Source organism: Leishmania martiniquensis, chromosome 35 (assembly GCF_017916325.1).
Source record: "Leishmania martiniquensis isolate LSCM1 chromosome 35, whole genome shotgun sequence".
Classification (NCBI taxonomy): domain Eukaryota; phylum Euglenozoa; class Kinetoplastea; order Trypanosomatida; family Trypanosomatidae; genus Leishmania; species Leishmania martiniquensis.
This window is the reverse complement of record NC_090170.1, coordinates 1,713,054-1,740,239: the sequence shown is the minus strand read 5'-3', so window position 1 is coordinate 1,740,239 and position 27,186 is coordinate 1,713,054. Positions and strand designations below refer to the sequence as shown.

At 57.4% G+C, this 27,186-nt stretch overlaps 6 protein-coding genes across 6 annotated transcripts; all 6 read right to left on the bottom strand.

Moving 5' to 3' along the window:
• Positions 1 to 5,789: 5,789 nt before the first annotated feature.
• On the bottom strand, positions 5,790 to 7,364 carry LSCM1_01206 (uncharacterized protein; the record flags this gene model as incomplete). Its single annotated transcript, XM_067318830.1, has 1 exon — positions 5,790 to 7,364. The coding sequence occupies one exon, from the start codon at positions 7,362 to 7,364 to the stop codon at positions 5,790 to 5,792; it is 1,575 nt and encodes a 524-aa protein (XP_067174935.1).
• Positions 7,365 to 10,229: 2,865 nt separating this feature from the next.
• On the bottom strand, positions 10,230 to 10,850 carry LSCM1_01205 (uncharacterized protein; the record flags this gene model as incomplete). The annotated part of the gene is made up of 1 exon (XM_067318829.1): positions 10,230 to 10,850. The coding sequence occupies one exon, from the start codon at positions 10,848 to 10,850 to the stop codon at positions 10,230 to 10,232; it is 621 nt and encodes a 206-aa protein (XP_067174934.1).
• Positions 10,851 to 11,927: 1,077 nt separating this feature from the next.
• On the bottom strand, positions 11,928 to 13,145 carry LSCM1_01204 (uncharacterized protein; the record flags this gene model as incomplete). Its single annotated transcript, XM_067318828.1, has 1 exon — positions 11,928 to 13,145. One exon carries the CDS (start codon positions 13,143 to 13,145, stop codon positions 11,928 to 11,930), a length of 1,218 nt encoding a protein of 405 aa, XP_067174933.1.
• A 1,623-nt stretch (positions 13,146 to 14,768) lies between these two features.
• On the bottom strand, positions 14,769 to 16,586 carry LSCM1_01203 (uncharacterized protein; the record flags this gene model as incomplete). Its single annotated transcript, XM_067318827.1, has 1 exon — positions 14,769 to 16,586. One exon carries the CDS (start codon positions 16,584 to 16,586, stop codon positions 14,769 to 14,771), a length of 1,818 nt encoding a protein of 605 aa, XP_067174932.1.
• Positions 16,587 to 17,422: 836 nt separating this feature from the next.
• LSCM1_01202 (uncharacterized protein) lies at positions 17,423 to 17,767 on the bottom strand (the record flags this gene model as incomplete). The annotated part of the gene is made up of 1 exon (XM_067318826.1): positions 17,423 to 17,767. One exon carries the CDS (start codon positions 17,765 to 17,767, stop codon positions 17,423 to 17,425), a length of 345 nt encoding a protein of 114 aa, XP_067174931.1.
• Positions 17,768 to 18,932: 1,165 nt separating this feature from the next.
• LSCM1_01201 (uncharacterized protein) lies at positions 18,933 to 25,823 on the bottom strand (the record flags this gene model as incomplete). Its single annotated transcript, XM_067318825.1, has 1 exon — positions 18,933 to 25,823. The coding sequence occupies one exon, from the start codon at positions 25,821 to 25,823 to the stop codon at positions 18,933 to 18,935; it is 6,891 nt and encodes a 2,296-aa protein (XP_067174930.1).
• Positions 25,824 to 27,186: the final 1,363 nt, after the last annotated feature.

The following is a 27,186-nucleotide window of genomic DNA, read 5'->3' as shown; positions in this document are numbered from 1 at the left end:
AGATGGCACGGCTAAAGCTGCAAAGGCGCGAGGTTTCAGCTGCGTAGGTGGAAGCACCGGCTTCTCTTGGCCTTTTTTCCTTCCTCCCTCTCGTTGCCTTTCCTCTTCAGGGATGCGCTACAACTAAAATTGTTTTGCGTGTGCTCCTCTCTTGGCCTTTTTTTTCGTTCTCGTCTTCTGCCATGTGTGTATCTGCCGCTGCCTCTCGTGCACGTCCGTCCCGCGCGCGCTTTCTCACCCACACCCGCTCCTCTTTCACGTTGTTGCCGCCAACAGAGGTGCACGCATGAATATATATATTTCTCCTCACAGGCTCGCATCAACCGCCGTGAGAGAAAAAGACGTGAGATTATTTCGAACAACAACCAAAAAATATATATAATCGGCCCTGCCCTCAAAAACAAAAAACAAACAAACAAATCCTGCCTGTGAGAGACATGAAATCGGTGCAGGTGACGTGACACGCTTGCGCAGCGAAGGAGACCTGTTCGCTTCGCGGCTAGTGCACCGCCCGATATCATGTACGGTCCACGGCGCGCTGACTGAAGGACGAGGCTAACGGGGGAAAAAGGTACCGATCAATAAGCCCTTCGTTTCTTTGGTCAGATATGTACCTCGAGTCGCATGCTCTACGCGTATGCATCTGCGTGCGACTGTTTGCAATAAAAAAAGGCGTTGCGACTGATACCCTCTCTTGCTCCAGCGCTCTCCGCTGATTCATTGGTAACCGTCGTCTATGCCTTTGTGCCTCGTCAGCCAAAGCAAATCTCTTCTCGCCACGAAACGGAGGAGATGGGAGACGGACAGATGCGTGCACAGGGAGCATCAAACAAAAGACACCACAATCACTACCAACACTCACGGCATCTCTTCCATTGGTCCGTCACTACGTGACAGTCATTTACGAAAAAAACAGAGGCAAAGTAGGGTTATACGTGTGTCTTTTTTGTGTCACTGTAGGCGTATGTGAGGGAGGGAGGGAGGGGGAGGGCGACTACAACCCTCAGTTGAAGATGTCATTGCACACCTCCTCCTCCTCATCTCGCCTTTGCTCCCATACAGTTCTGTCCTTGCAGAGAGGAAAGCACATCGACACGATACACGACTCTTTTTGCAGAGTAAAGAGGACGTTTCCATCGCAAAGGACACAGCTCAGGGAGACAGCGAGAGAAAGAGAGACAGAAAGCGAGCGAGCGGGACAGCGAGAGGCGGTGAGCGAACGCGTCTCGTCAAGAGGAAGTGGTCACGGACAGAAAGAGTGAAGCTAACAGACAAAGAAGCTGTTGCCCAAAGGGAGCGAAGGGCCACTCGCTCACGACCCACATCACCACAGGCAACAATATAATATTTGTGCCACCTCTCCACCCTTCATGGTAGACGCTTTCTTGACTGACAGGCTTTGGAAAAGCCACAGAAGCAAGCTCGCACGTGACCGCAGCTGCACGCTTTCGGCCCCTTCCATTAGCACTATGCTTCCGCTTTACTGCGCTGCTGCTTTACTTCTTGCCGCTGCCACCGCTACCACCGCTGGTACCCATGCCGAGGGCGGTCTTGTACGTGTCGTAGATCCACCACTGCAGACCCGTAAGCGTGCCGATCATCAGGATACGAGTGCCCAGGCCCTTGCTGCACACATTCATGTAGCCCATCTCCTTCGCGATCTGACCATACGACTTACCTGCGTTGCTCGCCTTACCACGGGCAGACACGAGGGTGTCAGCGGGGTGCGAAACAACAGCGCAGATGACACCAGCAATGTAGCCAGAGGCGAAGGTGATGGAGAGCTGCGTGGCCTTGCTGTACTGATCCTTCGGCTTGGTGAAGACGTACTGGTAGAAGAGGCGCACCACCTTCTCGAAGAAGAAGAACTTGGCCATCGTGTATGGGATCTGGCGGCCCCACAGAGGCACAAGCGACTTGTAAGGGAAGCCGGAAGAGGGGTCGGCGCGCATGGCCGACATGGCAGCAAGCATGCCTGTTGGGAAACTGCCCTTCGGCGACGTCTGCACCTTTACCTTGATCATCTCGAACGGGCATAGGCCCATGTCCGCAAAGAACTCTGCAGATGCCGAGCCGGCGAGCCAGATGACACCCTCGTACGTCTTTGCCTTCTCCTGGCCAGCCATGTTCGCGTAAAAGTCCTTGAAGAATTCATAAAGACCGAACTTGAAGGCACCCTGGGCGGAGTAGCCACAGAGTGTCGGTAGCCAGCCCTTCAGCAGACCGTTGGCGCCGACGCCCTCCTCCTTCATGATAAGGCGAATGCCCTGGCCGAGCGACTTGAACTTCTCGGGGCTCACCTGCATGTTGCACTTCACGACATCAAGGGGGCACACGGCAGTGTGGGTGGTACCGCAGGCGAGGATACCACCTCCGATGCACTTCATATAATAGGTGGAGTCATGTGGGTGTTTGGGGTTCACGTAGCGCGCGTCCCAAGCCTTTGTGTGAGCGGCCATTGCTTCGAGGAATCCTGATTGATCGAGAAGTGGCCGGCGCTCTTAGGAACCAAAGAAAGGGAGTACGGTGGCGATGGGGGGAGAGGGGGGACAATTACGGTATAAGCGGAAGGCAGGGAGGGGGTGCGAACTGCGAAACGATGGCGTTGGTATTTGCGGAGGAGGCGGTGCCATATTCGAGAGAAGCGACATGCAAGGGAGAAAAAAAATGATGAGGAGACAGAGGCTTGAAGGTGGTTGGCCCGGTGCATCGACAGAGTCCACGGGAGACTCGAAACGCGTGCGTCAGCATGTGCTTGTTGGTGCGTGCGGACATAATGACCGACATTCCGGAGAAAACGTTGAAGTGCCCGCGACAGTCATGGCGGGGCTAGTCGGTGAGAAAAGGCTCCAAGTTCAGAGAGGAGGAGAGCCGCAGCCAAAGCGGACTCGCCGCCCACGCTCGAGCTTGTGTCAGCCACTGAGGAAGAGTGGCCTCCCTTTTCTTCATTTCCTCTCGCCATCACTTTGGTTATGCCAGCGGGCGCGTCTTCCGCGCATCGTCGCTTCTTCGTCAACCTCGAGTCCCCACTTCGTGGGGGCGGCTCTCCAACGCTTCCCTATTCAAGGAGCGGCGGCACTGGAAGGTGACTAACGGCGCGCCTGCACACATGAGGAAGAAGGGGGTGTGCGTGCGCGCCTCTTGACGCGAAAGAAAAGGTAAAATATTCGAGAGAAGCTGCGCGATGGCACCAATGTCTCATAGGTGGAAGTAACACAACACACAAGACAAAGACACAAAGTCAATCGAAAAAAGGGAGGAGTGGAGCCTAGGCGCGTCAGGCGCTTTCAACGCCACACTGGGAGAGGGGAAAAGAGAGGAAGGGGATGGAGGAGGAGTGCAGTCACGCAAGAAGAGGGCTGCCGCAGGAGAGCAAAAGGGGGGAAGAAAAAGATGTAAAGGTGCCGACGCGACAAAGTTCACGACGAATAAGACGCCACCATAAGAGAGAGTGCTGCGTCCACCTGTTAAACCGTAGCACGACACGAAAGAAAGTAAAAAACAAAACCAAAGGCACCAGAAAAATCGAGGAAACAGTGAAGGGTGCGTGCGTACGTGTCTCCACACACAGAGAGCATCGTGCACCTTCACGGCCAAGCAGAGTTTCCTCTTGTCTTTGAGAGATCGCTGGTAACGTTAAAGGAAAGGTCGGAGGAGAAGCCTCCCACTGCATGGGGAAGGGCCGCCGCATGTGAGTAAGAGCCATGAAGAGGAAGAAAACAAAAACAAAAGCATCTACAGCCACTATCCGCGTGCACACGCGCGCATGGGAGCGCGTCTGCACAGCGGTAGGTCACCTTTTTTTTTCGTCGTCCACTTTTGTCACCTTTCTTTTTTCCTTCTTCAGTTTGAAAGAAAAAAATGTGAGAGCGAATATAAGACATACACACAGAGAGAGAGGAAGAGACTGCGGCTGAAACGTGTTCGACTCCCCTGCCCGCTACACGATACAAAAGCCATCTGCTCACCTTTCACTCTCGGGCAGCGTCTGCAGCGCCATCAACATGTTGATGTCGGAGGCCATCCTCGATGTTTCTCGGAAGAAGTGAACCATAAGGTAGCGTCGACAGCGAAAAGTCCGTTCCAGGATGGCTTCCTTTGGAGTTCTCTCGCGACTCCTCCGCGCGCCGCGTAGCAGTGCACACTTCCCACGCCACTAAACACCTTCATCAACACTCAGCTTTAGTGACCGCTGGTACCCATGCCGAGGGCGGTCTTGTACGTGTCGTAGATCCACCACTGCAGACCCGTAAGCGTGCCGATCATCAGGATACGAGTGCCCAGGCCCTTGCTGCACACATTCATGTAGCCCATCTCCTTCGCGATCTGACCATACGACTTACCTGCGTTGCTCGCCTTACCACGGGCAGACACGAGGGTGTCAGCGGGGTGCGAAACAACAGCGCAGATGACACCAGCAATGTAGCCAGAGGCGAAGGTGATGGAGAGCTGCGTGGCCTTGCTGTACTGATCCTTCGGCTTGGTGAAGACGTACTGGTAGAAGAGGCGCACCACCTTCTCGAAGAAGAAGAACTTGGCCATCGTGTATGGGATCTGGCGGCCCCACAGAGGCACAAGCGACTTGTAAGGGAAGCCGGAAGAGGGGTCGGCGCGCATGGCCGACATGGCAGCAAGCATGCCTGTTGGGAAACTGCCCTTCGGCGACGTCTGCACCTTTACCTTGATCATCTCGAACGGGCATAGGCCCATGTCCGCAAAGAACTCTGCAGATGCCGAGCCGGCGAGCCAGATGACACCCTCGTACGTCTTTGCCTTCTCCTGGCCAGCCATGTTCGCGTAAAAGTCCTTGAAGAATTCATAAAGACCGAACTTGAAGGCACCCTGGGCGGAGTAGCCACAGAGTGTCGGTAGCCAGCCCTTCAGCAGACCGTTGGCGCCGACGCCCTCCTCCTTCATGATAAGGCGAATGCCCTGGCCGAGCGACTTGAACTTCTCGGGGCTCACCTGCATGTTGCACTTCACGACATCAAGGGGGCACACGGCAGTGTGGGTGGTACCGCAGGCGAGGATACCACCTCCGATGCACTTCATATAATAGGTGGAGTCATGTGGGTGTTTGGGGTTCACGTAGCGCGCGTCCCACTTTTTTGGCGGCGCTATGATGGTGACGTTCATGTTGAAGTAGCAGGATTGAAGAAGACAAGTTGTTCTACGGTGTCTCCGAGAAAGGGCAGTATGGGGTAGTAGCGGTATGGAGGGGGGGGAAGGGGAGCTGGCGGGGAAGAATGCTGTCGCTCTCACAACGCAGAGAAAACAGGCACAAGCTAGCTGGACTGGAATGTGAGAGGCTTGGGGTGGGGATCTTGAATGCCGCGTGCGTAGCGCCAATCGAGAGAAGATGTCTGCTGTCTCCACACTTGCCTAGGGACCACACGCATGACAGAAAGGCGTTGCGGACGGCTAAGAAGGTAGGAGTGTGTGCCTTCGTGCGGAATAGAAGGAAAAGGGGGCGTGCGCCGAAGGTTCGAGACGTCGAGTAGTTGGGTGCTTAGGGGAGGCGGAAAGGGAGCGGGCACTTCACGGATTCCTCTGCATAGGAGTGCTAAGCGCGGGAAAGAGAGCGAAGCGAACGCCACGTAGCCAGAGTGTGAAGGTCGTAGGAGGAGCGTCGCGGGCCTGTGCGGGGTGGGGGTGGGGAGGCGGTAGGAGAGGTGAGAGCGTAAAGTCCTACTGCCGCGTGAAGCGGCGGGTCTTCGTTCGCATTCATGGTACACTGATGTGCGCTAAGTGGCTTTTCTAAACTGTCGCCGGATAGATGTATGAATGAATCACGCACGAAGGCGATCAACGTTAATGCGCGGTGGGCTCTCGATAAACAAGTGACTTTTGTGAAGTAAGCGCCACTCAGGGGACTCCATCTCCAGAATCGTACCGTACGTCGACATGTCAGCGTCCTCGTATTCCTCCACCAGCGACCCCTCAAAGCCGTCGGAGTGGAAGAAGCGGACAGCGACGTAGGAGACGAGAACAGTCCCGGTGATGAGGGCCACGCTGCTGTAGAAAATGTGCGGTCCGCCCGTCATCACCATAGCGATGAGAAACGTACTAAAGGCGATTGGGACACCGGCCCAAACGACCGCCGCAGCTTTTCCACCCGGGGCCCGGTATGGACGCTCCAGAAGCGGCTGTGCCAGACGCAGTTTCAAGAAGGAAGAGAGAATAGCGATGAGGCGCAACGCGTAGAGCACTTGATCGAGCTGCACCAGCGTCTGAAAGGTAAGAAAAACAGACAGCGCGCACGTGACGGCGGTGTTGACGAGGATGGCGTGCACAGGGGTCTTGTACGTGTCCGAGTACTTCTCCAGCCACTTGGAGAAAAAATGCGGAAACGCGTTCAGCGCCCCCATCCCCGCCAGCGATCGGGACGTTGTCGCCAGAAGGGTGGTCATGAGCCCGAGCGTTGAAATGGCGCCGCCAATCATGACGGTCGCCGCCATCGGTGTCCCGCCGACCGCGGCGCCGACTTTCACCCAAAAGCCGTCTTTCCACTGTTCAAAGGGGATGCCGCTGAGCTTCTCGGCTGAGGCGCCGGCCAGAATTGGCGGGATGTAAGTGATGAGCGCCGCGGCGATCATGAGGATGAGCGCGCGTATGAAGGTGGGGTTAGGGTTCTGCACCTCCTCAGCCACGTTGCCAGCCGAGTCGAAGCCGGAGAAGTTCCAGGCGATCACCGGGAGAAACACAGTCCAGTTGATGGTTTCCGGAATGAATGTGATTCGTTCCCAGTTGAGGCCGTGCGGCAGCTGCAGCAGGAAGATGAGAAAGAAAGGTAGAATCGTGATGAACATGATGCCAACGCTGAAGATGCCGACGAGCGTGACGCCGAGAATGTTGATGGCGGCGCACATCCACAGGAAGGCAATCTTCAGGAAGGCGCCTCCCAGCCAGCCAAGATGAAACAGCGCAGTGCAGTAGTCTGCCAAGACGGTGGGATACAGGCTGTTGTCCACGGAGTTCAGAAAGGCTGTCCACAGCACCGCCGTAAACGTCACCCATGACGGAAAGGCACAGTTGACCCACATGATCGGCCCAGCGTTTGACGAAATGGCGCACGACAGCTCCGCCACGCACAGCGACACAGGAATGCCCCATATGAACGGGATGAGACAGAGAAAAACGATGGACAGCAGTGGGCCACCAGCGCTGACGGATTCCTCAAGGCCGTATCCACCGCTGATGCTGGCGGTGTAGATGACCCCCAGCAGAGTGAGCGTTGTGAGCACTGCCTTGGGCCGCGCCTCCGTCTCCACCCGTGGACTGTGGAAGCGCACGATTGGAGACGCGCTACGACCACGAGACGGCACCAGCGGTGTCGACTGCGCGAGTCCGCAGTCCTCCTTCATGAGGCTGCGGAAGCACAGGGAGTGGGTACAGAAAATCTTCAAGGGAGGAGGGGGGAAGGGGCAAGAGCGAAGGGAGAGGGCCGAGGGACGAGATGCGTAATCAAAGGAGTCCGGAAGCGGATCTCCTCCAAAGGGGGAGGCAGGACAGTCGGGACGTGCGTATGCGTGTGCCTGCCAGGGCGTGCGGAAATGGTGGCGCCCCACCCCCATGACACCGCCATCAGCGCACACGCTGCAGCATGTGTCGGCACCTCTCGAGCTCGCCAATCTTGATTTGCTTTTCTTTTGCTTCTTCGTCTCTGAACTTTCTGCCGGCAAAAGCACGTGGAGCCCGCGATTCAAAGCGAGCGCGGCAAAGCTGGAGAGGCGCAAAGAGAAAAATGAGATCAAGTCCACCCGAGCGGAGACGCTACCGGCAACCTAAAAACAAACCAAAAAAAACGTTGCATCAATGGAGGCTTCCTGAATTCGATTGTCAAGGCGACAAAGAGACGTCGGAGGGTGAGAGCGGCTTCGTAGACGGGATGCCGCTTCGTATCCTCTGCGCAAACGTAAGAGAGAGGTGTGGGGAAGTGGGGAAGTGCGATATAAGTGGTGATGTCAAAAGAGAAGGACAGCAGCTGCCCCCCTCCTGAGCGAGGACCTACACGTTAAAAAAACAAAAAATAAAAAGGACTTAATCTGCGGCCCACGTTGTCATTGAGCTTGTTCTTCTGCCGTGATGCACGCGCACTCCGCTGGCGGGGAAAAAGTCTGATGTGCTACGTGCTGATGCTCGTACGATGTATGGAGTGGTCCAGCTGCACAGTTTTCCTCGGTGTTTGCGGTCTCTGCTTCAGGGCGGCACACGCGTGAAAAAAAAATTCCCCCCTTTTCTTCCAAGTCTGCCTGTAAGTGTGTGTGTCGATTTGCCGCTCTGCAGTGATGGCAAAGTGGATGAGAGCGAACAGAGGTACTCAGACGCCTGTGCCAGTGCGGTGGAAAGGGCGGGAGACGGGAAAGAGAGCAGTCGAAGAAAAAAGTGGAAGAGCACGGCACCTGTATCAAAGCTACTGCCTTTTCGTCATCCCGGAACCTGCCGCAAAGGCTTCAGCATACTATCTTTCAAAAGGGGCTACATGGTCACCTTGTACGCCGTCCCGTTCTCCCGCAGGGGTGGGGATTAGGATGCAGGGGAGCATCCTACTTCAGGTGCTTGCACTCGGGAGAGGAGGAGAAGGGGTGGGTGGGCGGTGGGGAAGCGCGCGAGGAGAGATGAATGGGGCAACGAAGAAGCCCACATGTACACCGCTCTGCGTTCCTATGCATTTTTTTTCATCACTCTTCTCATGAACCTCTCCAGAGGAGCACGGCCAAGACAGTGAGGAAACGCCAACGAGATACAGACTTGATGATGATGAACGGGAGGAGTGGTGAGCCGCACGCGTAGATGCGTGCAGGTGCGCGTGCTCGTATGTGTATGAAGGGGGGGGGAAGGGGGGCCGCCTGGTCACACACACAGAGAGAGAAGGGGAGAAAAAAGGAGAAAGCAGGGAGCCGCCTCAGCAACCTAAAAAAAAAGCCTGTGTGTGCGGCATCAAAATCTCTCCAGAGAGCGCACAGGCGTCAACAAACAGCGCCGCATCGGCGGTTATGATAGGAGAACGCTGCAGAAAGATGAGTGGTGAGAATTATGAACACCCTTTTCTTTTTTTTGGCCCGAGATTTCGTCCTTTTGCCCACTTCTTGGCGACTCGCCACCTGTGCGTGCGTCCGCTGCACTGGATAGCGTGATCGTGACGATGGGGAGGCGCGATGACCCGTGGGCCTCTTGCCAAAGACTGGAGCGCACATGGGCCGGCAAGGAAAACAGAAAAAAATGTACAATAAAGTGTAAGAGAGAGGGGCACAGCAAATCGCCAGGGAGAGAGAGGGAGGGAGGGAGGAGGAGAGCAAAGACAAGTATCACACACACAGATAGAGAGAGGGTGGAGCACCAAAAGAAGAAAAAGGAGAGGCAGATAAGGGAAGCGTCTATTTGTTTTTGCCGCGCGCACGAAACGAGGCACGGAGGGAGGGAGAAAGAGGGCAGTGAGAGCCGACAAGAACGTAGCGGAATCACCATCGATGCCCCTCCCCTCCCCCCACCATGCGCTGGCACGCACCAGAATTACACAGCGGCAAAAAGGGCCTATCTTTCTCTCCCGCAGAATGAGCGGCGAGAGAGCGAACGCAAAACACGGGAGAGAGCGCGGGGGGGGAGACGGAGGTGGCAAGGCTGTATTGAGCACAAACGCTGAAGAGTAATAGAATCGAGTGTTTTCTCCGTTGTTCAGGTAGTTAAACGTGTCCCCGTATTTTTCATGAGCATCTTCGCTCTATTTTTCCGCTGACCACCGCTTGCGCCTCTCCGAGGTTCACCAAGTGCTCATCTCTATCGATTTCGGCAGCCCATTCCGTGAACGATACGGAAATTTCTGGGTGAAAGGAAACAAAGAGGAGGGGGGTAAGGTGAGATGAGGTTCATCCGACCAAACAAAGGGGGGAGCGAACGAAAACGCTCACAGCAGGACTGCTTCGCTCCAGAATCGCCTCTATGACGGCTTCCTAGCTTCGACCGCGGAGGGCTAGAAGAGGTCCACACACACATCAACACAAATACAGGGAGATACACACAGACGCTGACATAGATTTTTCCCCTTTCCGTAGCGATGAAGAGCGTTGGGGAGGGGAGGGCGTAAGGAACATGCGCGTGTCTCTGAGCGCAGCTATACCTGAATGCGACGTCTCCATTACTCCTCTCGGCATGCAATGGCGTTGCCAGGCAGCACGATGCGGCGCGGAGATCGCCTCTCTGCTTTCTTCCGAATCTTGAGTCGGGCGGTCTCAGCGCCCACGCAACTGCGCGAACTTCGCCTCCAAGTCGTCTTCGTCGGCCTGCTTCTCCTCAGTGTGCTGCGAGGCAAGGTTCGTGTTCTTGATCTGCAGTTCGCCGTTGAGTTGCTCACGGATGTCCAGGCCGTGCTCGTCCGCGACCTGAGACATGAGATTGTTCACCTCGTCCTCCGGCGTGGTGGCCGCCGTGGTTTGGCCAATGGCGCCTTCCATGTAAGCGGACGTGACATCTACTGTCTCGAACTGCTGCTCGAAGGTGTCCATTAGCTTGCTAATCTTGGCGGGGTCCATCGATAGCAGCACCTTATCGACGCCTTTTACCATCTGGCCCATGTTCTTTGTAATCATCTTCATCTTGATGGCCGTGTCAAGCCGAGACACCACAGCATCCATGCGCGTCGCCAGTCGCAGATGGTTGAGTGCCTCATTCTTCTTTCGAATGCTGTTCTGGGCGTAGATACGGGCGCCTTCCATGTTGTTCTTCTCCATCGCCTGCTTACACTTGTGCATCTCCTGCTTCTGCTCCTTCTCGCAGCGGGCCGAGTTCTTGGCGAACTGCTTGGCCGTGAACTTCAGCTGGAACTGAATTTCGCATAGCTTCTCAACGGACATGATGCGTTCGATCGACGACACTCTTCGCGAGGCAGAAATGAAGGAAGACGGTGCAGGTGGAGTTCAATAAAAAAAGGGACGACACCGACACAAGCTCAGCGAATGGACCTCTTTGAGACTAAAAGATGGATAGGAAAGGGGACGTCGAGGGAGCTCCAGAGGAAACGCAGCGTGTGACGTTGACAAGAACGACTGCTGAGACGCCATCGCAAATCGGTCGTGGATGCGAGCAGCAGCGAAAGCAAAGAGAGGGAGAGCGGGGACGAAAAAAGAAAACAGAGAGACATAGTCTGGAGAACAGCAGCAAAGCCGTACCCTCGAGAAGACGCTCATGCTCCACAGCTGAACATGTGCGGAAGTTATGCAGGGAGGGGGGAGGAGCAGGGAGGTAAGAGAGGGAAAACGGACTGGCGCTGAAGCAGCGATACGGGGGGGGGGCAAAGGAGAAGGAGGCCCAAGAGAAAGTCGCAGCGCGAGAGAGCGGCGCTCGCCATACCGCCCCTCACCACATCTTTCGCCCATCTAGGCATCCCCCTTCCCTTCCCCCTTCCCACATTCTCAATCGCGCCATTTCTCTGCTTCACGCTGTCGCTCGCTCCAACAAACCTTCGAGGCACTGAAACTGGTGTTGCTGTACCCCTCACCCCACCCCGGATGCGCAGCGGCGTTCGCGCGCGCCATCTCTTTGATCTCGTGTGCATAAGTGGGCTCCTCGGCAAGGCGATCTACCGAAGAACAGCAGCTGCGCATCTTTGAGTTATCAGCCTCACCCGTGCTAGTATACTACATCGAAGAGAGAAACAGGTAAAGGAGAACAGCATCAGCGGCAGAGCATACACAATCGTATCTGCACAAGATCCACAGAAGGGATGCCCTCGGCTAAGCAGGTAAAGCGCGGTAGCAACAGTAGGCAGCGGAAAGTGCCAATAGGCCACCTGACAGCTGGCCAGCTGAGAGAGAAAATGCCACGGTTCTAGTGGGCTACACACGTCAGTTGCTTCGGGGGCTTGAGCATTCGCGGAGGGCAGTAAACACACAGCGGGTGTGGCACCAGAGCCCGTGATCTGCAGGATTTCTTCAGGATGTACCTTCATCTATCGTGCTGCCGTTCTGTGTAAGCGCTTCGAGCTCCGTTTCGGGCGCAACCAAGTCGTCTTCGTTTGCTTCGTAGCTCAGCTCAAACTTTGTACACCAGTCTTCGATTTCCTGCACGATGGGGTGACGTGGGCCGTAGAAACGCTGTGAGGCGACGCGGGCAGCCGCCAGGTGCTTCTGTGCCTCCGGCTCGTTGTCCGTCCATAGAAGGAAAAGTCCCAGAACGAACTCCGCACGCACTGGGCTGGGATGGGCATTGTGGAAGCGCTTCTTCTGAATACAGCAGATCCCATGCAGCATCTTGGACGCGTCCGCCAAATTCTCGCGTCCAAAGACGTGCGCCGTGACATAGCAAGCCTGCCGCAGCTCATGCGCTGGGGTGTTCTCGACGTACTTCAGCTGTGCTTGCATGCCCTCGCGACGCGCCACGACGTCCGCCAGCGCGTTCACCAAGTGCGCGTACCATATCTCTTTCACAGCGTCGTACAGCGCCATTGCACTTTCCATGCTGGCCTTTGCAGCCATGACGTTGCCGAGATCAAAGTAGCTGAATGTAGTGAGGACGTGCCGCGTTCCGTGGAGCAGAGAGAGGTAGTACGTTGCCCTACCAAGATGCTGAGCCGCCACCTCTAGCTTACCGTCCGCTGCATACAGGAGTCCGAAGCCTTGGTGGAGGTCGGCCTTCATGGCAACCGTAACCTCATCGGTGTGCTTCAGCATGATGTACTGCGCAAGCGACAGCATGTCCTCTGCATCTCCGTAGCGCTTCAGAAACTGGTTGGTGCGGGCAAGGTGAAGGTAGGCAGGTATCAGCTCAATGTTGTTGGGCTTGTAGAACCTCTCCCGCAATCGTAAAACGAGCACGCCGGCCTTCTCGGCCGCGTCGGCGTCCCCGTCCAGCAAAAGCAGTCGACACTCGTCTTGGGCCTTGTCGAGGAGGGTTGCAATCGCGCTGCCAATGCGCTGCCGATTCGCGGCGCTAACCTCGAGCGCATTCACGCCTGTGGCGGGGACATCCATGAGCGTGATGAGGTCGTTGAAGCGAGACTCTAAAGTACCCCAGGTGACATTGGTGATATCATATTGACTCTTGTCATGCGCGGCGGCGGCGGCCAGAAAGCTGGTCGACTTATTGGCGCCGCACTTGGCGCTTCTCGCTACTGCTGCGCTGGTGAGCGTGACTCTGGAGGGGAAAGACATGGGCAGCGGCAGCAGGCGAAAAGGTGAGACGAGCGCGCACAGCGGACGAAGAAACACGCTTCTATCGGTCTATGCGAGACTTGGGCCTCCCACAATGGCGGCTGCAGAGAAACGCGAGGAGGCCAGAGGGTAAAGTGGACGGAGAAGAGGGGAGGGGGCGATAGGAGCAGAGGGAGGAATGAAAGGTAGTGAAGTCGGAAAAGACTAAGTAGCCATTCCTCATTCAGAGAATCGGTTATCTGTGCAGGGCCCAGCTAACAAGAAAAGCAGTGCGCGCGCATCGCTGCAGAAACGACCCAGTAGACGGCTAAGATACCATTGTTCCTGGCGAAGATGAGAGGGAGACGAAGGCAAAAAAATTCCTTTTTTCGACTAATGGCGTTCGCAACTTGCGGGCTGCAGCGCACTGGTTCTGGGGATACCAACGATGTCACGGCGCTCCAGACGCTCCTCACTCTCCCGTTCTCCTTGCATATCCTTTTTTTTTGGTAGATGCAACTGCCGACGACTCGTGAATGGAAGGGCCTCGCCTTCAGACACACGTGAGCTGTGATGCGCACCTTATCAGAAATTATCTAGGTCCAATAGGAGCTGGGTGGTCGACTGCAGCTCGGCAAGGAGTTGAACACGCTATACCACTCTAGACAGCTGATCACGTGCCAACACAGGTGTCTGCTTATCCTCTGCGAAGCACCCATTCCACCGCATTTACGTGTGTTGATGTTGTTGCGGCTGTAGTCAGCACGAACACTCATGTTTGTCCGCCGTTACCCGTAAGATTTGGTCGATTGCAGTTTTTTTTGTTTTCTTTTACCTTTTTACGATGCACATTACCTCTTCGTAGCGAACAAAAGACAGACAAAGAATACGGTTGTTTTTTTGTTTGTTTTACTTTACGATTTTCCCTCGTCCCTTCACCGTCCCCTCCGCGAAAAAAGAAAAAGAGGGGGAGATGAGGATGAGAACGAGTAAGGGACTGGATGCACGCACACGCACGCCCCTCTACTCTCCCCTCTCTCTCATATTAATTTGTGCGCCGCTCTCCCTTTCTGCCATGGGCGGCCTCCACGTCTCTTGCTACCTCCACAAGGATGTCGCCACGCACCTCGTGAAAGAAAGGGGGGAACATCAACAGCGGAGGTCAGCGTGTGGGGAGGGGGGCAGTGACAGAGCCTACGAGAAAAAAAACAAAAAAGGGACATCCGATAACACGACAGAGGAAGATGACGTTGGGAGACGTAACCAAACTTAGAGAGACTCGTCTCTTCATGAAAGGTACGCGAAAGGGACAGAGAGAGAGAGCCGTTGTACGGCAACAAAGCGCGTCATTAGTCATTCATAATTAGAGCCTCTCTCCCACACATACACATTCCACCAGCACCGGGAAACAACAACGAAGAAGGATTTGCTTACGATGCTATCCTCCTTCCGCCGCGCTTCTCTCCTCTCTGTAGTGCTCTTCTTGAGGCTGACTTCCTCATTCAACTGAAAGAGAGGTAAAAGGGGGCATGAGAGGTGAGATGACACGCCATTCCAACTCATGCACGACACACGTGTACAGCACACGCCCATATGCCACGTTGGTCGATTTGGCATTACTTAACACTCAAGCGACTGCGCGGCCTAGTCGCTGTCACTGCCGAGCTTGACGCTTTGGTTCATCGAGTTCAGCGCAGGGGCGCTGAGACCAATCTGCGGGGCGCCACCACGACCGCCGCGGAAGCCGCCACGATCGCCACCACGACCGCCACGGAAGTCACCACGATCGCCGCCACGGAAGCCGCCACGATCGCCACCACGACCGCCACGGAAGCCGCCACGATCGCCACCACGACCGCCACGGAAGTCACCACGATCGCCACCACGACCGCCACGGAAGTCACCACGATCGCCGCCACGGAAGCCGCCACGACCGCCACGGAAGTCACCACGATCGCCGCCACGGAAGCCGCCACGATCGCCACCACGACCGCCACGGAAGTCACCACGATCGCCGCCGCGGAAGCCGCCACGATCGCCACCACGACCGCCACGGAAGCCGCCTCGGTCCCCGCCACGGAAGCCGCCACGATCGCCGCCACGATTACCGCGACCGCCGTAGCTTCCATAGCTTGATTGCGCCTCAGTACGGCTGACCTGACGCAGCGGCTCATCCTCCTCGCTCTCTTCTGGCGACTTTGGCCGCTTCTGCACGGGCACCTCCTCGTCATCATCGGAGTCGCTGTCGCTGTCAGGGATCGGGGCCTTCTTCGGTGCCACCTTCGGCGAAGGCTTCGGCGACGCGCGCTTCGCAACCGGCTTCTTCGGCGCCTCCTCGCCGTCAGAGCTGGAGTCCGCAACGGGTTTTCTGGCAGGAATCGGCTTGTGCACGGGAACGTCATCGTCGCTGTCGCTGTCAGGGATCGGGGCCTTCTTCGGTGCCACCTTCGGCGATGCCTTCTTAGCCGCCGCCGGCTTCCTCACCGGCTCGTCGTCGTCGCTGTCGCTGTCAGGGATCGGGGCCTTCTTCGGTGCCACCTTCGGCGAAGGCTTCGGCGACGCGCGCTTCGCAACCGGCTTCTTCGGCGCCTCCTCGCCGTCAGAGCTGGAGTCCGCAACGGGTTTTCTGGCAGGAATCGGCTTGTGCACGGGAACGTCATCGTCGCTGTCGCTGTCAGGGATCGGGGCCTTCTTCGGTGCCACCTTCGGCGATGCCTTCTTAGCCGCCGCCGGCTTCCTCACCGGCTCGTCGTCGTCGCTGTCGCTGTCAGGGATCGGGGCCTTCTTCGGTGCCACCTTCGGCGAAGGCTTCGGCGACGCGCGCTTCGCAACCGGCTTCTTCGGCGCCTCCTCGCCGTCAGAGCTGGAGTCCGCAACGGGTTTTCTGGCAGGAATCGGCTTGTGCACGGGAACGTCATCGTCGCTGTCGCTGTCAGGGATCGGGGCCTTCTTCGGTGCCACCTTCGGCGATGCCTTCTTAGCCGCCGCCGGCTTCCTCACCGGCTCGTCGTCGTCGCTGTCGCTGTCAGGGATCGGGGCCTTCTTCGGTGCCACCTTCGGCGAAGGCTTCGGCGACGCGCGCTTCGCAACCGGCTTCTTCGGCGCCTCCTCGCCGTCAGAGCTGGAGTCCGCAACGGGTTTTCTGGCAGGAATCGGCTTGTGCACGGGAACGTCATCGTCGCTGTCGCTGTCAGGGATCGGGGCCTTCTTCGGTGCCACCTTCGGCGATGGCTTCTTAGCCGTCGCCGGCTTCCTCACCGGCTCTTCATCGTCGCTGGAGTCCGCTGCAACTGCCGCCGCCCTGGAAGCGGCAGTGAGAGCGGAGGTGCCGATCTTGCGGGAGAGCACGGCAGCCTTCGGGTTGGCCTCCTCAAGAGCTTGAGCAGCGCCGGCGTATTTAGAGTCTCTCAGGTAGAGGTAGATGTGTGCCTCGAGCTCATCCTTTGGTAGACGGAACGACATGGCGTTGGTAAAGTGTGTGTGTGGAGGGAGGGGGAAGGTGAACAGGCGAATAGAAGCGATGTGGTGATACGCAAAAAAGTTACGTGAGGGGGTAATGCGTGGTGACAAGTGAGGAAGCGGCGTCGCTATCGTTTTCTTGCTTTCTCCTCTTACAGCGTTCGCTCGATGCGTATGGGTGGAACTGTTATGGCTAGCCAAGAGGAATTTCACGTGTATGCGGCGAGTTGGCCGCGACATATGGTGGAAGAAGAGACAAGACGCAGGGGAGAAGGGAGGGGGAAGGAGGGCATGGATGAGGACGCTGACAGAGGAGTTCAACCCATACACTGTCGTCAGAAATGTGCAAAGGAGGTGTGATGGCGTGGACAAATCTGCGTGGGAACCACGTGATAGGAGAAAAAGGGGGTGGGAGGGAGACGGGGAAGTGTTGCCGTTCGGGCACCCCGAAACGGCAGTCTTAGATATGCAGACGCCATGCAAGGCTGTCACTCCCCTCCCCCCACACACACGCACGCACTTTCGTCATCATGTCCCATGTCGACAGCGAGTTGAGCCTCTCACGTACAGCTGTGTGTGTGTATGCTTTCCGTGAACACAAGAGGCACAGAGGTATGGGAGAGATGGGGCGCCAAGGTGCGTGCGGCACCCTGTAGTCTCAAAGAAAATAGGGTGCACCACATGAGGCGTTGACCGGCCTTCACCTCACCTTCCTCTTGAGGAGTGCACACGGGAGCTACAGGGCCCGGTTCAGAGCTGCTTGGGCGCACCAACATGACCAAATCACGACCCAGATTAAGTATTACTGCAGCGGTAGAAAGACTAGCGAAGGGGTGCACTCAGCGCCGGCCTCTTTGAACGCGCCAGTCAAACCGCGAGTGCTTCAGCTTGCGCTCGCTGCGACACGAAGATGCGCCGCGCTTGGCCGGATGGGGTGTTTGGGTGCGGTTGAAGATGGTTTCCTCTGGCCTGCCAACGTAGTACGGCTTATTTGTTGTCCCGCACGTCTCGCAGGACTCGCCTTGGTACACGCGCTGCGTCGTCTTGGTGACCCACACCTCATCTGAGAACCAGCGGCGCTGGCACATCTTACACCTGAACTTTCCCGTGCGTTTCGCGAGGGGTGGAGGGGTGAACATGATGTGTCTCGGCCGCAGACGAAAAAGGGAAGTGAGACGCAGCATGATTTGTGCCAGCCATTTTTACGGTACAGCACACCAACAGCTCCTCCTTCAAAGGGATCGTAACGTACGAATGCGTCTCGCCCTGTGCATCCACACATGCGTATCGGCGCTGTGCAACAACAAAAAAAGGGGATGTGCCATGATAGGAGCGAGAGGTGGGAGACACAGAGGAGAGTGACGGCGGCCAAATATAGCATAATAGCAGAAAACGAACGCGGGACATGGTGTGCGAGCTGCTGCGATGCAGCTGCATGTAGCAGCAGCGATGGAGATGTCTGGACAAAGATGGCAGCGCAGCCTCACTGGCGGAAGGCTCATGATGAGGCAGTCTCGACCCTCTCCCTTTGCGCCGGCAGCATTGGGGCATTCTTCGCTCTAAATGCGCCGCCAAGAATAGAACCTTCGTTTTCCAATACCGTCGAGGAGGGTCAGGAGGCCAGCCCGCAGTTTCGCCTTGTTCTTCGACCATCAGACGTGCAGCGGTCGTTCCCTTCCGCTTAAGGTCATCGCATCGCGACAGAGCCCCACAAGCTAAAACCGCACACGCAGAATTGCACATGAAGCATGAGCACTTGATTCAAAAAAAGAAGATTAACCGAAAGTACACGGAGTATCGAGATACCCGCGCATCAGCCCACCAGCAAGTCTTCGCCGTGAAACGCAAGGCGCTGCGCCGAGGGAACGCACTGTCGGTGGTCTTTCCTTGGACCAGTTCAATAACGGTTGATTTGCCTCTATGTGAAGATGTGTAGGTCTCTATGTGGCCACCAGTGCTCTTTTGTTTTTCGTAGAAGTGGGCTGGTGACGAGGGGGAGAGATGAGGAGCGCCTCTGCCACTGCGGTGGCTACCGTTTTTTTTTCTCGCTCTATTTTATCCTCTTCTTGTTCAACTTCCGCGATCCGTGACGCGGGGGAGGGGAGGGGTGCCTGCGTGTCCGTTCAGTGCGTTCGTGCTTGCAGCAAGGAGTGCTCGCGTGTGTCCCTCCCTTCCCCCCCGCACACAGCATCACCACAGATGGCCTCGATGGAGGGTAATGTTCGCCAGACGTGTATGCATGCGTGTGTGTCTGTCCAAGTTTGCGTTCTGGCGTCTGCGTCGCACGGTGAATGCATAAACAGCGACGACTCCACTCGCGCCGCCGCCGCACCGCCCCCTCGAGAGTGCTCAAGAGCAGAGGAGCGCCGCCTCCACGCTTTCAGTGAGCCAAGCAAAACTCTGTATCTTCGCAAGGTAATGGAGTGCCCGGAGTTCGCCCACCACTGGTGCCGCCTTGCCGACGAGGGCACCGCAGCACCTTTCGGCCACGTAAGTCGCTGTCATCTCGCGACACTTTGCGCAGACAAAGTCCTGCTGGTTGTATAATCGCAGCAGCTGACTTACATGGCGCACCAGCGTCCCCTCCACAGCCGAGGCCGCGATCGGCGCGGCACACGCCGAACACGTAAAGGGCGCCGTCGCCGACTTCCGCCTCACCAGCAGGTCGATCGAGATGTATGAGTTGCAGAAACTGCACGTGACGGACCGAAGACGATGTGCCAAAAGCGGATCGACTTGAAACTGTGACTGGGCAGAGAAAGGGCTGATGCCGCAGAGACGCATGCAATTGTTGCGCACCTTACCGACAGCGCCATTGCACGGGATCAGCTCCAAAACACGACACAGACATTTTGCGTACTCGAGCCCAATGGCACCGCTGGACCAAAACGTCAGCTCTCCGCGCTCGTGTGCCGCGTGCTCCTCCTCCGTGTACAGATCGCGTGTATCTGTCATACATTGAACCTCGTCCATTATGTCTGCCTGCATGTCACCCTCAAAGAGCCTCTGCGCGTCGTGCAGTAAGCAACGCGCCAGGTGGTCGTGTCGCGTGGCTAGCGTCACTGAGTGATCGGCAACCGTGTCACAGTAAACGCGGTGCACTGTTTCGTTCAGGCGATAGAGGGTTTCGACGATGCGCTTCTGAAAAATGCTGCGTACACCGCTGGGCAGTCGGCTAGCCATTGTGAGCTGATGCGCCACATGCAGACCCGACCGCGTTAGCTCCTCTCCCACCGTTAGCCTCATCGCGTCCTCGGCGAAGACGAACAGGCCTGCGTAGTCACGAGAGTCGAGCACAATGTATGGACACCAGTACCGGACCGGATGCAGGGAGAGCAGCTGTAACATTGGCTGGTCTTGCAGCGACACCGTTATGAAGTGTGCGAAGCCCACCGCTTCCTGTAGAGAGTACTTGGGGGTGAGGACGGTGACGGAGCTGCTGTCGACCTTCACAGTGCGCCCACCAAGCTTGGCGAGACGGAGCAGAATGCCCGTGAGCGCACGGTGCGCGAGGCTGCTGAGAAGTTCCACCATGCGCGGCTCGTAGCAGAAGGAGGCGGGGTCGCGCAACCATCGCGCCACGTTGTTTAGGAGTGTGTCGGCGAGTACGTTTTCAACGGCCTGCCCCAGAAGGTCAGCCACGAGATCGCGTAGGATATTGAAGTGCGTGGACACGCCACGGTCACACAGCACCCGCGTGTTCGGATCATCGCCCTCCTCGATCGTCTGTGAGAAGAGCAGCGCAACAACGTCCAGGCGAGAGAGGCCGAACTCGACGCACCACGAAGTATAGCCACCAGCCATGCACACCTCGCGTGGACGTTCCTCGACTGCGTCGAGGGTGATGAGAGGGTCGCTGCTGCACCACAGCACGTGGTTCCGCCGATGCAGGGCACGAATGTACAGCATGTCCAGCACATGCACGCAGCTGTCTTGGGCAATGTTGCACGGCGGGATACCGGAGACACGGCTGAGCGCCAGACGCTCCTCCACCCACAATAGCGACGCGAAAAAGCGCTCAAAAAGCCGCCGCGCCAGAAGTCGTGTCCACCGAAATGGGTCACCGAGCAACCGCTCATCCTCCGCAGCGCCGAGGACGCGCAGGTACGGCAGACTCACAGGCAACGCCCGCTGCTGTAGCAGTGCCGACGTGGATTGGCAGCTCTGCAGTACCGCCAACAGCGGTGCCTTGGCGCTCTCTAGTGCGGCGCTCAAGTGCTGATGCACCTGCCGCCACGCAGTCCGCTGATCCACCGCCATCTCCGATATGACATGAATCGGCTTGGGTGTGCTCGTGTGCAGCCGCTTCGCGCTCTCCTCGCAAACGGTCCTCCAGTTGACCGCCGGCCGAGCTGCTTCAGCAGGCTGAATGAAGACAACAAAGGCAGAGTGCGTCTGCGCATAAACCACACCGATCATGCCGCGCTGCTCTGTCACCGCGTGAAAGATGAAGACCTCACGCTCCGCAGCCCCGCGGCCAAGGTAATTCGTGCACGAGTGCATGTTCATCTCATCTATGCTGAAAAGCTCACGCTGAGACGGTGGTCGACGGCGTGCGTTGCGCAGGTGGCGTACCGCGTCGACAGAGACGCAGCAACCGAGCTGCTCGACAAACTTGTCCACGCGCGAGCGATGCTCCTCGTAGATCTGGCGAACACCCTCCCTCACGTGCAGTTCATTGATACGCCGCTCCCCCTCCTCGCCAGGCGGAATTTCAACCTCATAGAGGCGACCTGCTGTAGCGCGCCGAGGCAGTACCCGACCGCTCACCTCCGCGGCGTCGTGCGGCTCCAAGTGCAGCGTGGGGTCAACATCGACGATGACCGTGCGACCCACTTGCACGCGGAAGGAGTAGAGGCTATGCTCCAAAACCGCAAGCACCTGCAGAGTGCCGGGGCTCTCTTCATTCTCGCGCACCTCAAGCACGTTCCACACGGTCGCCAGCGCGCGTGACTTGAGATCGATAAAGTGGCTGTTCACTCCGGTAACATCGTGCGCCACGGCCGGCCCGAGGGATGCCACACCACCGCCTTCCTCGCCAAGTACGACCTTGCTGAAGTTGTTTTCGAGCGCCAGCTCCTTGCGCAGACGAGCTCGCTGTAACCACTCTTCCTTGCGCTGCTCCAGCCACCTCCTCGTCCCGCGGTCAGCAAAAAAGGCTGCATCCAGCGCGATGGTGCTCTTGGGTGTAAAGTACCGCTCCTTCACAGCATGCGCCAGCGTCTCCAGCTCGGCATCCGCCTCACGCTGCATCCGCTCCATGTCGTCCTCTGAATCGTCATCATCGGAGTCCTCTTCACCCCAGTCCGTTTTCACCGCCGCCTCTGAGGCATGGCGACGTTCACCAGAGCGAGCCCTGTCCGCTTTCTTCGCCGAGTGACGTACAGCGCTGCTATGCTCCCCGACCAGCATGTCCTCCAAGTCCTGCAGCTGTCCCTCTCGCGCGCCTGCACCAGCCCCCTGCGCCACCAACACAACGCTCCCTTCCTCATCCTCTTTGTCTGTAGAAGCATCGGCGGCCGCTGCTAATGGCTTGCCAGCCAGCTCCTCGTTCTTGCCTCGAATCTTGGACATCATGCCGAGAAGTGAGACTTGGCGGTAACGGGAGTTGCTGTGGCGTATGCTCTTCTCCAGCCACTCGGGATGTGCCACACGCGGCACTGGGTTTGGCAGCGACTGAAGTGCAGCCGGAATAGAGACGATCTTCTGCACGCAGGCGCTGAAACGCGCGGTGTAGTAGTCCCAATCCAGCAGCGTCTTTAAATTCAGCTCAGACGGCACCGTTGTGTCTGAAGTCCACTTCCGCAGAAAGTGCGTGCGAACAGCCGGGTCCGCGCGGAAGATTGTCACGGGGATCGCCCGCTCCGTGACGGGGCGACCGGTGGGCATGCGGGAGATGATGAAGTGGCATGCCAAGCCCTTATCCTTCACCATCTGCGGCCCCAGAAACTCGGCGATACGCCGTGCCGTCGTGATGGCCAGTGACTTCTGTGACTCAGGGTACTCAGAAAGGCGCCGCGTCATGTTGCTGCTCTCCGTAATCTTCTCCAGAATTTCCTCTGTGTCGTAGCCTGCACCTTTGGACTCGAGCATGTCAAGCGCGACGTCTGCCACGACAGCCGCTGAGGCGTAGGCTTCCGCGAGCGTGCTGCCGTCGAGAAAGCGGCGGAATACCTGCGACTGAAAGTCCTTGACCAGCATCAGCTCTCCGCGACGCTTCAGTTCGAAACCTTTCAGCTCCGCCAAACTGCCGTCCGTGTTGAAGACAGCGTAGCGCTTCTTGATGCTTTTGCCCTCCTCCCGACTCGCAGGCAGCAACATGGCGAGGTACGGGCCGTCCACCTCAAAGTAAATCGAGCACTCGCTGTGCATCTGGTACACCCCGGTGCTGACAAGGTTCTGATACTGATGATTGGTGTACCGATCGTGGACCATTTTGTTCAACACGACGCAGGGGTATGATATGGACACCTTCGGTTTCGATGGGTTTGTGGTGGTGAAAGTAAAGTTTTCCGGGAAGGTATTCGGCAGGCAGCACCAGATGCCATCTGTGTCGAGCTCGAGCGTCACACCGATCTGCTGGACTAGCGAGCGGGCCATCTGAATCAGCGACGCGCCGAGGTAGGTGACGATGCCCGCCATCTCCATACTCGACCATCGCGAACCCTTCCGCATCACGTAGCCGTAAAATGAGTTGAGGATGCACTTGTGCGCCAGCTGCAGCGACTCCATTTGCACGCACCGGCTCTGGCACATCTTGCGCTCATCCGCATCCTTAGCGGCGTCCAGCCTTTTCTTCCATTTCTTCAGCGCTGCCTTGTACTCGTAGCGGCGGTCTCGAAAGAGGCGGACGGTGTCGACGTAGAAGGAGTTCTCACGCTGGCACACCACATTCGACCGCATCACTTCGCGCGTCTCGTGAATCTTTCCGTAGGCCTTCCGGCTGTATTCGCTGAGTCGGCGCTTCAGCATGTTGAACTGCGTGTTCTCGTTGAGCTTGTGGTACGCCTTTGGGCTGTCGGCGTCGCTGTCCGAGTCGGAGTTGCCGCCGTCGCCGAACTCGCGCTGAAGGAGCGCGTCAGCAGCAGCGCGCTGCTGCTGCCGCGACTCGTGCCGGTACCCGGCGCCGCCGCCGCCGCTTCGGCTGCCAGCATTCTTCTTCCAGTCGGCTTTCCGCTCGTACGAGGTGCCCTCAAGCACGTTACCCTTGCGGTTGCCGTACGCCTTTTTCTGGACGGCGGCGAGGTTGGCCTGCTCAATCACACCAGCAGCGAACGACTCGTTCTCGAGCTGTGCCTTCACCCGCTGGAACTCGTAGCGGCCGGCGGTGAAGAGCTCGGCCCTCCACTTCCAAGACATGACGCGCTTGCATTGCGCCTCGTTGTTCGGGGAGTTGAAGCAGCAACCGGCACACACGTCTGGCCGCGCGATTGCATACGGCTGCAGGCGGTTGGTGAGGATGATGTTTGGGTACATGGCGCCGACGTCAAGGTGGTAGATGAACGGCCTCTCTTGCTGGTGCGGTCGGTCGCGCAGGCTCGCCAGCTTGGCGAGCACGGTCGTCCGCACCTCTTCCAGATTCGTCACCTCGTCCACCTTCACGCCGTTCTCCACCTCGAGAGTAAACCGCAGCGCCTCGTCAACGTCGTCCATGAGACTCTGGTAGGTGTCCGGATTCATGTCGAACTTCATCGGAATATCCGAGCGGTACACACCACTCCGCAGAGCCTCAACACGCCCGCCGATGTAGGTCTCCGTGTCAATGAGATGACCCTCGTAGAAGCGCTCCCGCACGATTTCCTTCTTGTTGGGAAACACCACGTTGTTCGCCTCCGCCTGCACCATTAGCAGCGACTCGCACAAGCCGCCAGAGCCCTTGCGCAGCACATCGTCCGGCGGCATCGGAATAATTGTGGCGAGAGAAAAGATGAACGGGTGCACGTATTTTTGGTAGAGGTACCACGTCGACACAGCGTCAGACACCGAGTACGAGGCCATGCGCTGCGGCTGCGACTGCGCGAAAGGAAGCATGTCCTCGGGGTCGACCTCGATTGGCTCGTAGCCGAGCTTGTACTTGGTGACCGCCTTCAAGCCTTGACTGCCCTGTGGCAGGTACGAGTCACGCTTCACCCAGTAAAAGCAATCCAGGTGAGGAATCTGCTGGTTCAAGAAGGCGCCGTCGGCCATCTGCGCGAACCCGATCTCCTTCCGCATATTCATTCCGTGGTACAGCGCGCGGGCGTGGATAAAGGGAAAGTCAAAGTAATCACCGTTGTATGTGACATACACGTTTGGCTTGTACTTGCGCATCTCATCAAAGAAGCGTCGCAGCGTCGCGGCCTCGTTCTCCTCGTTGAACGTGTCGAAAAAGCCCTCGTATTCAGGCTTCGGCGTGTACTCAAATGGCGCGATGTCCTCGCTGACGATCTCACGGTTGACGATTAGGTAGCCGCGGCCGTCCAGCATATACGATATCATGTACACCTCGTCCACCTCCGGCTGCGGAAAGCGCAAAGGGGCTTTGGTCGTTTCAATGTCGAAGGCGATGACGCGGGGCATGGCCGGCGCATAGCGGCTGTCGTCGCACCGCTCCACCCGCGCCTCCCCCTCCGTCACCGTCACGTCGTACCAGAGGCCGCAGTAAACCTTCATGTCGATTGCGACGCGCATGTGGTACTTTACGTCGTACTCGCGCATGTCCTGCACCCAGTCCATCCACCGACTGCGACCCGCTGCGCTGTAAAGGTGATCGTCGGCGAACGTCTTTGCCATCGCCTCGCCTAGCGACCCGCTGTACTGGCTCCACAGCGGGTTCTCTGAGGTGAGCGAAGAATTCAGCTTCACTATCTTCTCTATGCGCCCGCGGACCGTCGTGAGGTCTTGTACGTTGTGGAAGACGACCTTGAGGTAGACACGCTTCTTGCCACTCAGGTGGTTCACGAGGTCTAGGTCCTCCCTCTCGACGGGGACGATTTCGATGATGATCTGCGGGCCAAAAGTGGACATGAGACCAAGCTCCACCTCGCGCTCGTGACCCTCGACAGCCTGCACTAGGATGTAAGGGTCGTAGTGAAGATGCACGAAGAACGTATCACCAGCAAGGTCCTGGAAGAGCAGGACGAGCGCCGCACGCACGACACCCTCACCCGTAACGGCGCCCTCTTCCTCCAGCACCTCGGTCGTAGGGTGGTAGTTAAAGAGCCATCCTTCCCTTGTCCCACTCTCCAGCCGCGTCGACATAATGGCACTCGCTTCTCACAGAAAGGCCGAAGTAGGAAGATGCAAGACAACAGAGAGTACGGGGTGCGTGTCGAGGGAGGCTGACGCCCACACACCTCTCCTTGGGTGAAGAAAAGGGCGCAAGCGAAAGCAACCAATATGAATTGGTTCGCAGCCCTTTCGGAGTTCCCCACGGGCGACTTCGATTTCTTTCGCTAATGGCGGCGATGAGTTGGGTCGCGGGTGATCTGGAAAAGACCCAATGCGCGGTTCACATTTGAAAAGGGAGAAAACAAGAGCAGAGAGCAGGCAGGACAGCCAAAGAGACCGGAGACGCTGAATGGGCGAGAGAGGGTCAGGTGGAGGGGGAGGGGCTGAATGCACCTGTACGCCGTTGAGGAGAAGAAGTCGACGTTGAGCTCTTCACAGGAATTTGGTTCCCGGCCCCACCCCTCTTAAACGCACACACACACACACCGCTTCCTCTTGTGCACACGGAGAAGATCTTTTCCGTTGCTTTCCGAGTGTCTTGTGGGTATGGCAAAGAGTGAGTGAGGAGGAGGAAGAGCAGGCGACAGCAAGTAGACGGGGCTGGATAGGGAGGAGAGCGTGATTCGGGTGGAAAGTTTAGAGCCCCATTAGAGGGTAAAGACAGGAGAGACGGCCGCACTCTTCGCCGCTACTGTTGGAACCGGGGTCGGCCAACGTGCGAAGACACCCCGAACACTCACAGGATAGCTCCGCTCCCCCCGCGTGGACTTGCATCGCACAGTGTTTCGGGATTCTTCGCTGCGCTTACATCTCATCACTTTTCGCTCGCTCCCTCTCTCCCGTTGCCGTTGCAGTCGAGCTGACCCATTCCACTGTTATGCACGACGCATGCGGGTACCTTTCAGCTCCCAGGATCGCGGGCGCGTGCCCGCCGGTGAGTGCACAAAAACTGAAAAAAATATATTTCATATTTGCCGTTATGTAGGTGTTCACATTCCAAGTGAGGCACACTTCATTCGAGTCGTCCAGAGGACGACGCACGTATACACATGTACGCGTTTTTGGCATCTTCTCTCCAACAAGTGTGCCTCGAAGGGCAAATTGTCGGTGCTGCTGCTAACGACGATGGAGAAGAAATGGGCGATGGGAGCACATGTGGAGAAGAGGCCATGGAAAGTAAGGAAGGAAGAGGCCCCACCGTGACGCCGTGAACCCCCCACCCCCCCCACAGATACACATACATAGACACTCACGCAGATGCCGCGCTATGAGAGCACACGTCGGGCAGATGACGGCGCATCAAGGAGGGCTAGGAAAAGAGGGGTGGGGGTCAGGAGAGCACAAAAAGTGCTCGAAGAGGGATGTGGGCGGAATGAATAGCGAGTAGGCCTCT